At 54.8% G+C, this 14162-nt stretch overlaps 2 protein-coding genes across 2 annotated transcripts; both read right to left on the bottom strand.

Moving 5' to 3' along the window:
• Window positions 1-371: 371 nt before the first annotated feature.
• Window positions 372-4470, bottom strand: KVR01_002340 (uncharacterized protein). Its single transcript, XM_044789486.1, has 3 exons — window positions 2969-4470; window positions 2014-2194; window positions 372-1894 (listed from the first exon to the last, which is right to left on the bottom strand). The coding sequence occupies exons 1-3, from the start codon at window positions 3216-3218 to the stop codon at window positions 1030-1032; spliced, it is 1296 nt and encodes a 431-aa protein (XP_044647355.1). The 5' UTR covers window positions 3219-4470; the 3' UTR covers window positions 372-1029.
• A 2356-nt stretch (window positions 4471-6826) lies between these two features.
• On the bottom strand, window positions 6827-8763 carry KVR01_003336 (uncharacterized protein). The gene has a single exon (XM_044786123.1). The coding sequence runs from the start codon at window positions 8258-8260 to the stop codon at window positions 7796-7798; it is 465 nt and encodes a 154-aa protein (XP_044648351.1). The 5' UTR covers window positions 8261-8763; the 3' UTR covers window positions 6827-7795.
• Between the last annotated feature and the right edge of the window lie 5399 nt (window positions 8764-14162).

The following is a 14162-nucleotide window of genomic DNA, read 5'->3' as shown; positions in this document are numbered from 1 at the left end:
CAGAAACCGTTTATGAGAAGCAGCTTAATTAAACTAATACACTTGTCCCTAGTCAAGCACTAGGTCTTAAGTGCTTACCACCATATAAAGGCGCCATGTGTGTGGTTTCGCTTCTATTCCGTATACGTCCGAGGACATACATGGCGCCTTCATACGGTGGTAAGCACTCAAGCCTCGGACGTATATTTCTAATATCAGCATGTTGAATTACTAGATGGGGATGGAAAATCATTAAAATGAGTCATCTCGTGGTGTAACGGCACGACCATATAGACTACACTCTGAATCACAGGACGTTCGGTAATTCTGTACCGTTTGGTAGGAACACAGGGTGGCTATAGTGTAGCGGTCACTCCCGTGACACGTGGCATCCCTATCAATGTCTTGGTTTTGTTTATATAGCCCCATCAAACAATGACATCGTTATGATGGGGCAAGAACTCTTTATAATTCTACCTGAGTACTCTGCCAACGGACCGCCCCGCTTTCAAGAATCATGTTGGCCGCTTACTTTTCAACAAAACCCTCCCATTCACATCTCGCTTCCGCCTAGCGAATGACACTTAAGCTAGCATCAGGAACTGAAACGTTCCCACAGTGCTTGTCCACAAGCGTCCAAAAATGTAATAAAAAGAGCTCCCGACCCATGCAATCTATCAAACAAGACCACTCGCGTTGCTTGGAGTGAATATGTGTAAAGAATGCTGTCTATCCTGGGTACCAAGCGCTGAGGGTATCAAATATCAAATAGTCATGCTGGCTGGAGAACATAAGGTGCCAGCCTGTCGCCATCCAATAGCCGGTTGGCACGGCTGACTGTCAAGCTGTGTACGAGATGTCGCGCGTCACACCAAAAGTTTGATGGCTGAGCGGAACGTCTCTTTGCGTTGTGCTTGAAGAGTGGAGTGACTGGTAACGTTCGCGAAGAAACATCTTAGCCGGTTAGGCCCGGCCATGCCGCGATGCTGTCAGTAGAGGTGAAGGACAAATGAAGGACTCGCTGAAATCCCAACTGTCACGCGGGGTGCGTTAGAATCCGAAGCCGCCCGCCTCGACGGCTGGTGAGCATCGGCCCTCCCTCCGTCTTCTCTCGCCGCGGGCCTTCATCGCTCGCGCGACAGCGTGGTTCTCTCGTCCAGCATCTGGGCTTAGAACTGGTCTCGGCCTGTCCCGAGGGCTGACTCGACTTCGAGCTGAAAGGTAACCATCAGCGCCCTCTAAAGCTAAGGGCGTCACTGGTCCGGGGCTGCCCAGCGGCTGTAGCCTTGGTGATATGGGCCCCCGTGTCGAGCCAGTTTTCAGCAACCTCGCGCTTTGGTGGCCCGCCGTTCCCGGACTTATGGATGAGCCCCCATCCTCCAGCCGTTGTTTGGCAAGCTGGGCTTGTGTGATCATGTCGCGTTGGTATTGTAGTAATCGCATCTTGGCCTCAGAGTCGGGACGTCCGCGCGGGTCTGCCCTGTTGATTTGCGGCACGACAGTATCGGACTTGACAGACGAGGGGCCGATGGCGGAGGGCCGTCGCGTGCTACTTGACGACGAGTGATGGCTCTGTTTTTGTCGTTGTTCGTAGTTCGAGGGATAGTATTTGCCGACGGGGAGAGGTGTCTCGTGCAGGCCGCTTGGCACGTAGGAAGTGACAGGCGTGTGACCGCGAGACGAAGGCATCTCTGCAGCTTGCAGCATTGGGAAATGCCGAGGTGGTGCGGAAATTGGAGTCGGTCCTGGGGGAGGACGACGTCCTGCAGACGAGGGATGGGTACTGTTAGTGCTTTCAATGCTTCTGGCGCTGCTCTCAATGTCGCAAGCCCGTCGCGCTTCTTTTTCAGCGGTGTGGAATGGATGCGGTCTGTGGATGCGGTCTTCGGGATCTTCGTGGAATGGAAAGTAGCCGCTGCACGTAAAAGTGATCGTCAGTGTCAACCCCTCATTGTCGTCCCGTGCCGCCTGCCCACGCCTCCTCAACGACTCGTGGAGCCGCAGGTGGGGGATGGGTCGGGGTGGAGAACATACCCTGAGATGTCACCGCGAGCAGAGAGCGGCGGGATTGGTGTGTAGGCAGAGCCTGTTTTGGGCCTTTTCGGTAAGGACGATGGCAGTTCGATCACGATAGGTCGGCTGCGAGAGGTGGCGGAATGTGTTGGTTCAGAGGAGAGATGCGAAGTAGGTGTGTCGTGTGTTTGCGAGGGAACGCCTGCATAAAGAAGAAAGAAAAGGCGTGGTCAGCCAATTGGTATTATGTGTGCAGGTGCATGAAGGGCTTGGTCTAAGTCGAGGAAATGCATGAAGGATTTTGGTCATCGGATGGCGTGAATGTGGGCATCGCTGGGCGGACTTTGTGTGATGACGTCCTGCAGGACGCTTGCCGGTTGGACCGCATGGGCCGCAATGCAGTGGCCGTTGTTGCTGACGCCCTTGCCGCTCAAGGCCACGATCCCCTGTCCTGCCACGGGAGCAGTGCGGGACCGGCCTCCCGCGATAACCCCCCGGCGGGAATGGCGCTCTCCCAGGCATGTCAGGGTGGCCCCAAAACCCGCGTGTGGGGTCCACGAGGGCGCTGCCCTGAATCGCCGCTGTCCTGTGTGGTGTATGTGACGAAGACGTGGCGGAATGTTTCGAGGACCCTGACTGGACTGGCGTGGTGTGGTGGTGGTGATCTTCATGTGATGCCGGTGGCACGCGTGCGACCGCACCATGGAAGTGAAACTTGCCAGAGCGCCCGACCCGCCGTGCCGCTACCATGCATCATACAAGATGGTTGGCGCGAGTCCCACTCTTCGGCCGTTGTCCAAAAAAGCCAGCAGGACTAATGAGTAATGATCCTCGATGCTACCACTCGGCAGCATCCTGGTGATGGCGCTTGTCATGGCGGCCGCGGCAATACTTCCGAGCAGCACGCCAAAGCAACCCTCTTCGGTCGTCATGTTTGATCTGACGACCCGATGCAGGAATTGAATTTCGCACTTACTTTGTGTTCGGGGGTTATTTAGGCTCGAGAACTCTTGATGCGAGAAAAAGGGCTCCTTTTCAGACGCAGGGGTCTGGTGTGGTGAGAAGACAAACTGGTCGTGGCTTTTGGTGCTGGCAGTCGTTGTGGCGGAGGACGCAGACGAATTCGAGCCGGCTCGTCCGCGTGGTCTCTGTTCTTGGGCCGCATGAGCCGTGTAGGAAAACGGCTTCATGGCCGGTGTGCGGCCAGCCTGGTCTATGTCCGACATTGTGGCAAAGGACGTTTATCTCTGCTGTGGCTTCCAAAGAAGTCCGTGGAAACGGTTCCGTCGCCCTCGTCCAAACGCGGCAGACTGGCTGCTCCGATTCCCCGATAGAGTTCTGAGCGCTGCAAGAAGTTGAACCGAGTTAGCCTATCTCGATCTGCCCTGATTTCGATCTCGCCCGATTGCAGGGCGATCTGATCAATGCGCCGGAAGAGCAAGGCCGGAGAAGGGACTGGAATAGAGTTTGTTCAAGATTCCGGGGATCCTGTCGTGTTGCACAAGCTGCACGTGCCGACCTGCCACGATCCCACGGTAGCAGAGGGTGACTGACAGTGTGCGCCAGTGTGGAGCTCAATTTAAGCTTCAGCCGCTATCAACGTCGGCGGTGTTCCGAAAACCGCTGGGCCAATCGACCATTGGTCTGGCCGGGGTCACAGAAGACCGGCTGTGGACGAAAGACCACGAATATCGGCGTCGTCGAAATTGCAAGCTTGCTGACCGGACGACAGCTCTGGCGATCGCCCTCGCTTTGTGGGCTGCTTCGCCACCGCAGCGCAGAGAAGTTGCAGACGACAACGAGGAATGCCCCAGCGGCGACAACAAAGACAACTTGCTCAGCACGCAGGATGGAGCGGAGCTTCAGCAACCGGGGCTCTTTAATTGGAACAGGTGTCACAGTCCGGCCGAGCCTTTCTGGGAGCCGCCTGATGAGCGTCACGGCGTCGATTCCTGATGGGCAAAACCGACAGACGACTGATGTTCATCCCCCACAAGCCAGACTCGATGGTGGAGTGGGTTGGGAGCCCAGGTGTGATGGCCAACTGGCCCGTATGTTGGAATGCACGAGATAGTGCGGGCAACCGAGGCGCGTTGCGATGGTCGAGGTGTTGTCTTGGTGGTCCTACTCTCCTTGCCTCCTGGGTCTTCTGAGTCTTCACTGCAGCCTTTGGGCACACCAAAGACAGACAGGCGGATGCGCGGGTGGTTCAAAGGAGATGGATCTTCGATTCGGCCCGCTGTGACCCAGGCCCAGTTATCATCCGCAAAAGGTCCCGTGAGTATGAGCCGTGTATCGGAAGATTCTGAACCTGCTGTGGATATCTCCTCTTGCTGGAGTGCTGGTTGTCGCTGGTTGTTGCTGTGGTTGTCGCTGGTTTCGTTGCGGTTGTGTGTTTTGATTCGCATGGGGCGTCGAGGGAAAGGTGCATGCAGCCTTGGACTGACTCAGTACTTGTACCAACACGGCGCCTTTGGTGTGGGTAATGAATGCTGCGGGTGGAAAGCTGGGCAGGTCGACTAAAAGAGAAGTCGCCCTCTGCTACATAGTACACAGTAGATGTGGATGGATGGGAGGTACGTACCGGCCGCCGCTCATCCCCTCCTTTCCAATGGCGCGGTGGGTCGTCCTTGCACACTGAAAACCTAGGGAAGTACTCCGTGGAAGTACTCCGTGGAAGTACCCCATGGAAGTACTCCGTACGAAGGTAGGTATCGAGGTAACGAGACACCACACTATAGTGCCGGGCTACTTGAGCAGCCTGCCGGATCCGAAGCTGCGGCGACCAGGCCTAGCAACGGTGGACTAAAGGTGAGGGATATACAGATGCCTCTGTGCCTGACTAAGACGATGGGGAGAGCTTCAAAACACATCTGACCATGTTGCGAGAACAGTGGGGCCTCCTCCACGCTTATCTCGGCCATCAGAGGAGAGACGGCGTCTGGTGTTTAAAACCAACATTGCCCTTGCTCAAGACCTTCACTCGGACCAGAGAGACCGTCACCAGCAGCAAAATGGGCAGATACAACAATCAACGATCGACCCCCCCTCCTTGACAGAAGACAGAGGAGACGGGGAGATCACAACGCTACCGCGGACCGCAGAATGCAATGCAGGCGTACCATTTGGGGCAGCCTACCGCCCCCTCTGGCCCTCAACGTGCGCCAGCAGCCCGAAACATATTCGCCGCAGACAACGAAGCAGTCCTGCATTCATTCGCCCGCGGACCATCCGCACTGTTGAAGCTTGTCATCAGACTGAGTCGGGGAAGCCATGATGGGAGGCTGAAAGAAACATTATCGAGAAGACCCAGTGAGACCACACCCTTCTGGCCCTCTGTGCCAGTGTGCCTCTCTCTTTCAACCTCCCGCGCTAATGGGCAGCACATCTTTACCAGAATAGTAAGATGAGCGACAAGAGCCCTCAGAAAGAGATCAGCGCGTCACATTTCCATCATCGCTCGTCGGAAGTTGAAACAACCAGACCTGGCCAACAACGACCGACCCCCCTTCCTGACTACGCCTGAAATCTTCCAGAAGGCCGATGAAGAGGCTGGTTGTTCGAGAGGGCCATCCCAACCTCGGCCCTGACAAGCGGCCAGGAAAGTCCCACAATGGCCTCTGGCAAGAGGTCCCTGAGTGCTGGACTGACAGCAGCCTTCCTGGTGCTTACAAGGATTCTCTTGGCACCGGAGCCGAACCTAGACACACAGGCGAGACTAGCAGGGGCGATGGAGCACGCACCCGCGGCTAGGTACCAGGTAGGAGGACCCTGGAGGGTCAAGGGATAGCATGATTGTCGATTACTAGCGGGACGCCCAGCAGGCCGATCCCTCACTACCTAGATACCTAGGTACCTAGGTACCTAGGAATCTCATATCAGCTCCACGGGTTGCTCTTTGGGGAACGGCCGCCCTGCCGCCCTGTGGCTCCGGCGTCACCAACCAAAGCCCACTTCAAGACACCGCACCCTCCCGCCCTCTTGCCCGCCCAAATAGCCAAATGTGCCCATAAAAACTGCGGTGTGTAGGGCACGGGACAGCCAGTGTTAAAGAATCAGGAAAGGATCCAAGACACGCTGCCGTCGAGGTGACAGTCTCCTGGAATGGAAAGGGAGGCCACACAGCCCCCGATGACAAAAGAGAAAAGCAGGGCGCCTAGGATATCGACCGACCGACCAACCGATCGACCGACCGACCGACCGGTTATGCGGGCAGTCCACCACGGGTGGAGAAAGTACGGCCGCCCTGTCGCCCTGCCGCCCTGCCGCTGGCCAACCAGCCGCCCGTCGGCGGTCGTCGCAGCCCCAGAACAACAAGAAGAAACGAGCCCTGCGGGCCCAGTGTTATCCCCGGTGCCCGGCCGCGCCATGCGCTGGGGTTATTTTTGTTATGAGGTTAGGCTGCCAGGCTGCCGATTGTGTGATGGCTTAGCGACGCGTGGAATGGTCGATCGCCGTAGAGTTGAGGAGTATGGAGTACACGGTAGGCATCCCGCTTTTCCAGTTTCTGGCCGATATCTTTCTCTTTACCTTGCTTGATATTGTTTTGTCCATACGGCAGGAATTTATGTCTCGGATCGCTATTTCCGCCCAACCAAATCGTAGGTGACTGCTTCCGGGGTGTCCCAGACGTGTCCCAGCCGTGTCTCGCGACCTCAACAGAGAAGTGCGCGTCAAGTGCCGAGCACTTATCCCATCGTGGAAACACGATACAACGTAACCAGTGCAGGCCAGGGGCTCCGTCACAAACCTGTGGGGGCTTGGACCATACTCCTCCCTCCCTGCCTCCCCAGGTGTTTGTCGTAAAATCTTGAGCGAATTGGCAGTTGGGCGGCGTGAAAGAGGAGCCTGGCAAAGCTTTGGGCGGCGTTGCACGGGATTAATCTGTACGGTGACGTCAGTGCGATTTGCCGAGCTAGGCTGGCTAGCAGGCTAGCAGGCTAGCAGGCCCCTTGACAGGTGCCCGCAATGAGTGGTAGTTCTGGCGGCCCAGTGTTGGGCGAAAGTTTTCGAAGATCTCGGGGAATATATGGGCAGAAGTTGTTGTTCTGCCTGTTGGCCGTGTGGGTAAAGATCTTCTTTCATCTTCCGGTAGATGAGTGGGACGTGTAGACAGCCGTGACCCTTGCCCAACCACACGGAAAACTTGGCCTGGGACTCGACGGGAAGCTGCGTCTCCGTCGAAGGTCGTGTCGATCAACAGATTTTTTTGGCGAGGGGGGAAAATTCGACGATGATCTTTTCACAAGCTTCGATCTGACGGACGGCCAAGAGGAGGCGGCTGTCGCACATGATTGCTAAGGGAATGTTGCCTTGTTCAGGCGAGATTATGTGCCCTGCGAGACAGGAGATCTTGAGAACGGCGCCATCATCAAGTCTTCCGATCACACTCAGTTTGGGACCTCTGATGTTGGAACAAAAATTCAAGTATTAGTTGCGGTTGGTGGTATCTGGATATCTTTGCAGAGAGAAGAAATCAAACGCTGATCCCTCAGACCGAGGGCGTGGTATCAATCGTGGAGCAGCGCGCCTGTCGTTTGCAACATGCCTACTAGAACCCAAAAACCCAAGATTCACTTGTACAAGAACTGAACCAAGAACAGGTCAATCACGCTCGATTCGCACCAATCACCCCCTCCTCCCTCTCCAGCTCGCCGGCCCTCCTGCGGCAGCGTACCGCACTATCCAAGCTCTCGGCCTGCCCGGCGGGCGGCGGCGTACCGAACGGGTTCGCCTCGACGTTATGATTGCGCTCTTCGTTCTTGCTGCATGACCAGGGCAGGGCACGGGACTTGTCAGTCACCTAAACCCTGGCGCGGCCGGTGAAGCGGCTGTGCCTCTCACGGTGGCTGAACCAGTATGCAGCAGCACCGACAAAGGTGAGGAACCACAGAATGGCGTTGGCGAGGTCGACCCAAACAGCGTTCTTCATGCGCTGCACACCCTTGTCGCCCTCAGCGTCCTCGTTGATGTACATCTTGCCAAAGACCCCAAAGAGAGCAATCCATAGGATGAACAGGACCAGGTTCCAGGCCCAGACAAGCCAGAAGCGCAGGATGAAGGGTACCAGATACAACAGGGCGGTGACGGCGGACAAGGCACCGACCACTTCGGCGTAGACCCATTTGCTGTCGGCGTCTACGCCTGCCTTGCTCGCCCGGCTCAAGTCGATTCCATAGAGGGCGCAGACGGTGATGGCGAGTGCGAACTGGACGATGTGGATTGCGGAGAAGACGAGGTAGGCGAGGCCTGCTGAGATCAGGCCCATCTTGACGCTTATTTGCCAAGCTTTTCCTGGTTAAAATGTTTGTTGTATTGCGCGACGTTGTCTGAGCCTTTTGCCTCCGTCTTTTGCCTGCGTCTCTTGTCTGCCGCTTCGGTGTCTCTTGATGGGGTCTAGGCTCGTGCTATACGCGACAAGATGGAAGATGCAGCGATTCTGTGGGCTACTGCTAAGTACCTCGCCGCCTCCTATGTGCTGGGCCGAGAGGATGATTTGTTCGGAGACGTCTGCTTGTGGGTGACTGATGGTGATTAAGTCGATCAAGTGCGGGAGCGATTGAAAGATATAACAACACCGCACCGCAGACAAAGAATGGTCCTGGAATAACAAGAACAAGTTGATCCAAGTTTTGGCTCGCGGTAGCAAATAGCTCGAGGAGATGGCGTCCGTACCCTGGTATCCAGGCACGCGATGGACAGCGATGACGTGGGGGCTTGGGCAAGAAGGGAAAGGCCGCCTGGTTGGCTTGGTTGGTTTGGAAGCCCCGCTCGAAATTGGGCGGGCGCTAGAGGGATTGGTGATGAACTGCCTGACTGCCTGGCTGCTGGCCCTGGATTGTCTATCCAACCGCCCGCCATGTTGGCGCGCGACAGCTCGCCACTGTTTCCACTCACTACCTACCTATTAATGGAGACGGACCCTCACAATAGAGCCAGCTGCACGCTGTGGGCAGGCCACGCTGTCTGGCATCGATTCAACGCCGACCCAGTCGACCGACGACTTGCAACTCGCCTTGTCGGGGATGCAGTCACGACGTTCTCTGTCCTTCAGCTTCCGCCCACCAAGGACAAACAATAATCTCCACGCTGACCTCGACTGGTTTGCGTAGCTGCAGTCGATGTATATCTGCTCCAAGTCTTCCGCAGTGCCCTCGAAGACACATCTCTTTCCTCAGTCCACTATTCCTCGTGCTTTTGTGCTTGCCGACTCAGGCGTACTGGTCTACATGCCCTCTAGGGGTCAACCACATCACGCGGTCGAGCGGCTCACAGTGTAGGGGAAAGGCCCCGAGTCTTCTTCCATTTCTCCTTTCAGGTCATGATGAGTAGCACGGGAGATCCACGGGCGGCGTAGACTGCCACGCACTTCTCTTCCTCTCCCCGTCCCTTGGTCTTGTCGTTTGGCGTGCTGCAGCAGCATCTTCCCTCCACCCACCCCCAGGCAAAGCTTCGTCCACATTTTTGCTTGCGGCAAGAGCTGCAACAGGTGCACAGCCAGGACAGCCTCTCTTGGGCTAGCTCGGCCCCTTGCGCAATCCAAATTCGGACAGGCTGCTGTCGTCGAGGTCCAAATGTTGCCGAGGTCGACCCGGGTCAGCCAGCCCGGTAGGGCTGGAGCTGAACCAGCTGAAGAGCTGAGTAGCTGACCCAGGCGCTGCAACTCGTGTGGTTTGGGGGCCATCGGAGCACCAAACCTTCAGGCACACTCTTCTCACGATCAAGCTCTTATAATTAGGCACAGATCGCACCCAGATGGGGCCAGTTTCATCTTTCGAGGGATGACTTGCCGCGGAGGGGTAACGCTTGTTATATTTTTGTAGTACACCTTTCTTCTGTTTATTTCAGCCAGTGGGAACGTCAGCGACCGATTTCCTAATCAAGAACATGTCTGTTAAGAGCAAATGCTCGCATTTTTCGGTCGGGAGTGAAAGGGCGGCACCGAGTGGTTGAGCCAGGCCTCTGGGACGGGCCGTCAGTCGTTGCCGTTTGCTCGTATCAACGGTGCCAGCATTTGGGGGTGGCACGACACAGAATCTCGATGCTGCCGAGGCGGACTTCAAAATCACTCTGGCGGCACTTCAACTAGCAGGATGCAAAAGTCTCTCCACGCCACAGACCTCGGCAGCCCATATTCGAGGCCTTGGCTGCTCACGGCCTTCCCTGACGATGGAGTGATGGCTTCCGCCAAAGACGGCGAGTACCTATCTGGTGATTTGACAGGGCCGCCCCAATGACGACAACTGCCAGGCATCCTGTGCTCCCGCCGCAGCATTCAACTAGTGTGCACCGCCATGGACCGCCATGGCGATAGAGAAGGCAGAGGTGGCCGTGATGTGCGCCTTGGTTCGCCAGTCTCGACTTACACACTGATATGCCAATGATGGTGAGGCTGGACCGTTCAAGTGCGTTCGTCAGCATCTGGAATCCTACGGCTTCAAGGCTCTGGGTTAGCCCGTCGGTCCCGGCCTCACCAACCCAGACGCCGGAACACTCAGGCATCTTTGTGCGAACAAGGATGAATAATAGCCATCGCCTCGTTGTTTCTTCCATCCAGAAAATGTGGGGGCTGAGCTTAGTTAATCCCTCCCCATCCCATCCCATCCCATCCCATCAATTGAATCAAACAACGGCCGCCCCCAAGCACTCACACAGCACACCATGTCGATCGGATGAGGAGGCACTATTCTACGCCCTTGAGGGCTGTTTGTCTACGGTTCAGGCATCTATATTTTGTTTTCCGGACAACCTTGAGTGGGTCTTGCTGCGGCTTTTGACGGTCCCTTGTAACGGACCTGCTAGAAAGGGTGGCAGGGACACACATGGAAGGATCCCAGGTGCCGGTACTTGGCCCTTCTAGAAACCAGCCCGGGCACTACCAGCTTACCTTCAGAGGACGGTACCGGGCTGGTAAAGTCTTGCGACTTGCAGGACGGTGTTGCTGACTCCCCCACCTCGAGATATACTCGCTCGATGTTGATGCCTTGGTACCGTTCACCGGCAAACTCCTTCTTCAACGGTGGCCCTGTGCCATGGGAGGGACTTTCAGGAGGTGGGGGTAAGGGGCTTGGGTATGGATCCCTTTGGAGGACAGAGACTTTGGTAGTGTGCCTTGGACTGTCTAGGCTGTCTCGTCAGATGAGGCTACAGGTGATACTGACCTCCCACAGACTATAAAGAGTCTTTTGTTTCTTCTTGGTTCATGAGTGATAGTGGGCTCGATAGCATTCCCAACATCGACTAAATTACCCGTTCAGTTACCACTCTTCCAAGTTTCAACCCTCCGACAACTCTCATATACCTGAGCAAGATGCCTTCTTCTTCTTCTTCTTCTTCTTCCAACCACCGTCGTCCTGCTCGCCCTGCAAGACGCACTGTGACAGTTTGGGATTGTGTAAGTGACTCCTCCAGATAATACAAGCACTTCCCAGCTTGCGACTAATTCATGGAAAATTCCAGTGCGGCTGTGGAATGGGAGCATTGCTCTACGAAACTACTCCATCCTGTACCAATTGCGGCCGCCACCGTTGTCATTACTGTCAGGTCTACGCGCAGAGCGTCACCGGCAGGTAACCCATCTCAAGGTATGCGGATTGTCCCGGAGTTGGATGTCACATTGCTAATCAACATTCGGAAGACGAGAAATCAGACCCCGGAAGAATTGACATGGTTTTCTTCCCGTGAAGTGTCCTGAATGCCGGATCTCAGGATTTGGTGGTCGCGCAAGATGGGCGAAGGGTCAATCTTTTCGTTGGCGGATTGTCAATTGCTTTCTTTTTGTCCTTAATGGTCCTTTAGATCCCTTATTGTCAGCGGGTCACCCCGCGAGATTTCTTAAATTACGTTCATTACCAGCATAGATTTCATTTGTACGACTCATCTACCTTCGAACCTGTCAACCCAGGCTTCTCTCAACCGGCATCGCATTTCTCGTCGCATTTTGCAGCTTCTTCTGTGTGAATTGCCTCATGCCCAAGAACCGCAAAACCGATCATGTCCATAATCGTGAGCGCTCTGGGAGTCTGAGCGAGTTTATTTCGAGTCGAACCTGTCTCGCTGTCACCAAGAACAGCCGTTGCAACGTCGGCGTTCACTTCCATACGCAACAGGTCTTGGAAAGTGCACTTTTGATGCAGGCGAAGCGTCACACACACGCACGTGCACTCTGAATTTGAGGCGAATGTGCAAGGGGACTTGAGCCTCCTTCTCTTGCTTGCGCCTCACCCTCGTGACCTCCTCTAGGCCCAGGCGATGCCGGCGGTGTTGCTTCTACCCAAAATTCAGTCATTGCTATCCAATCCTACAATTCGATCTGAACGCCTCAGGGCATATTTTTCAAGTCCGTGTCACTATTTCTTAACGCCTTTCCAGGGCGCCGGAGCGATGGGTAGGATTGCTCTTTGGTGTGAGATCGCAAGGGCGTTGGGCAAGAAAGGGGCGCCGCCCTTTCTTCCAAGGCTCCCTACCTTCTTGAACCCTTTTCTTGTTCCAGGGTACCGGCCCGGGAAGCCTCTCTTCTTTCTCGCTCGGTAGTTTACGAGCTGTGTCTGGTATTGTTGACCTGGAATTGATCATTGGTTCGGGCAAGGCCCACAGGGTTCCCGCAAAATGTCGGTCGAGAGCGTTGTCCTTCCTTCCCCAGGGGTTGCTTATGACAGCAGGGCGAACGGTCCAGGGCGTTTGCGATTTCTCATTCCTTTCATGCTGCCGACAAGGCATTCACAGGGTGGCTGTTGGACTTCGAAGGGCCTGTGACTGGAGTAGTCACTGTTATGACACTGCCTTGCGAAATTGTATAAAGCCCCCGTTGCCATTGCACTCTTTCACGATCAGTCAAAAACACCTGCATCATTAACAGACAGCACCACCATCTTGTAACTCTCCACTATCCACGAAGGATACATCAGACGAGCCGAAGAAACAGTCAAAATGCCGCATGACAAACACAATGGCAAGCACTCAGGTAGCTCCTCCAAGCACCGATCCTCCAAAGGTGGCCACTCTTCGACCCCCCGAGCTGAGGTCGTGACATTTTGGACATGCGTGAGTACAAGACTTCGGGAGTTTCTAAAGCCCTATGAGAGATGTATTATTGACTGTTCTTCGATAGTGCTACTGTAACAATTCCGGCAACTCACTCAACAACGTCGCCTGCTACAATTGTGGCGTTCAAAGGTGCAGCAATTGTGAGCAGTTTTCAGACACATTTTCGACACCCCCCCCCCCCAAAAAAAAAATGAAAACAAAAAGGAAAAAGGGATCACATGTCTCGTCTTATTACGGGGCTGAATCACTCACTGTCTTTTGTGTTCTAACCGCTGACTAAATGCTGCAAGGCGTCGCCTACCACACTACCGTATACCCTGACCGTGTGAGATGATTGCAAAGTCAGTCTGTGCCTGCGAAGTCACTGGCATCTTGGCATCTTACATGCAATACCCTGACCTAGTGCTTTTAAGGTGCCGGTGTGAAACACAGGAACTCTGTATTTTCTGATATCAGAGTTTTGCCATCCCTGGCCTCGTGCTCTAGCACGTGTTGCTCATGCGCAAAACCCTTTTCAGTGGCCTCAAGTGCTATTCACCCTCCTCTTGTCGTTTAACACTGGGCTGTTTATTATCAATATCGGACACGCCCTGTGTCTTTTTCTCTCTTCTTGTTCTCTCATCACTTCTCGTTTCTCTTGTATTGTATAAGGGGCAGTTAATGAACGACTACAAGTAGTTAAGTTAAATCAAATCTGGTTCTTTCTCATTCAATAGGCAGCAATACCGCCAGATCTGATTGGCAATTTGTATTTTGTTCTGTTACCCCGTGGGACATCTGTAATCATGCACCCATAAGAATCAGCGCCTTCGAGATATTAATGACAGCTGAGTGGGATCGCCAGCCGCACACACAAGTGAAAGCTCAGAAGGGCATGGACTGTATCATACTCATCGAACAGCCTGGGACTTCTCTGTATTAAAAACGGGCGAAGTTGAGACGTCTAAGCCACCACCATGGCATGGGCGGCTCCAGCCAACCCTCGCATTTTACAATTTCAAGTGTACTCTAACGGCACGGACGCAGTCGCAGATTTGACTTCAAATGTTCGCCAGCCAAGCCGTGGTAAGGCAACTGCACGGCCCAACGGCGTTGAAGGGGGTCCTTCACATGCTGTCACACGA

Source organism: Diaporthe batatas (genome assembly GCF_019321695.1).
Source record: "Diaporthe batatas strain CRI 302-4 chromosome Unknown Contig00003, whole genome shotgun sequence".
NCBI classification, from domain to species: domain Eukaryota; kingdom Fungi; phylum Ascomycota; class Sordariomycetes; order Diaporthales; family Diaporthaceae; genus Diaporthe; species Diaporthe batatas.
The sequence above is the reverse complement of the archived record's forward strand: the minus strand, read 5'-3'. Positions and strand labels throughout refer to the sequence as shown.

What these genes read in the sequence shown, in the direction of transcription:
- KVR01_002340 (XM_044789486.1), bottom strand. Translation starts at nt 3,218, where the DNA reads ATGTCGGACATAGACCAGGCTGGCCGCACACCGGCCATGAAGCCGTTT. An exon ending in AAATAACCCCCGAACACAAA is followed by an intron (nt 2,195 to 2,968) that starts GTAAGTGCGAAA and finishes TTCTTTATGCAG; the next exon opens with GCGTTCCCTCGCAAACACAC. An exon ending in GCTCGCGGTGACATCTCAGG is followed by an intron (nt 1,895 to 2,013) that starts GTATGTTCTCCA and finishes TTTTACGTGCAG; the next exon opens with CGGCTACTTTCCATTCCACG.
- KVR01_003336 (XM_044786123.1), bottom strand. Translation starts at nt 8,260, where the DNA reads ATGGGCCTGATCTCAGCAGGCCTCGCCTACCTCGTCTTCTCCGCAATC.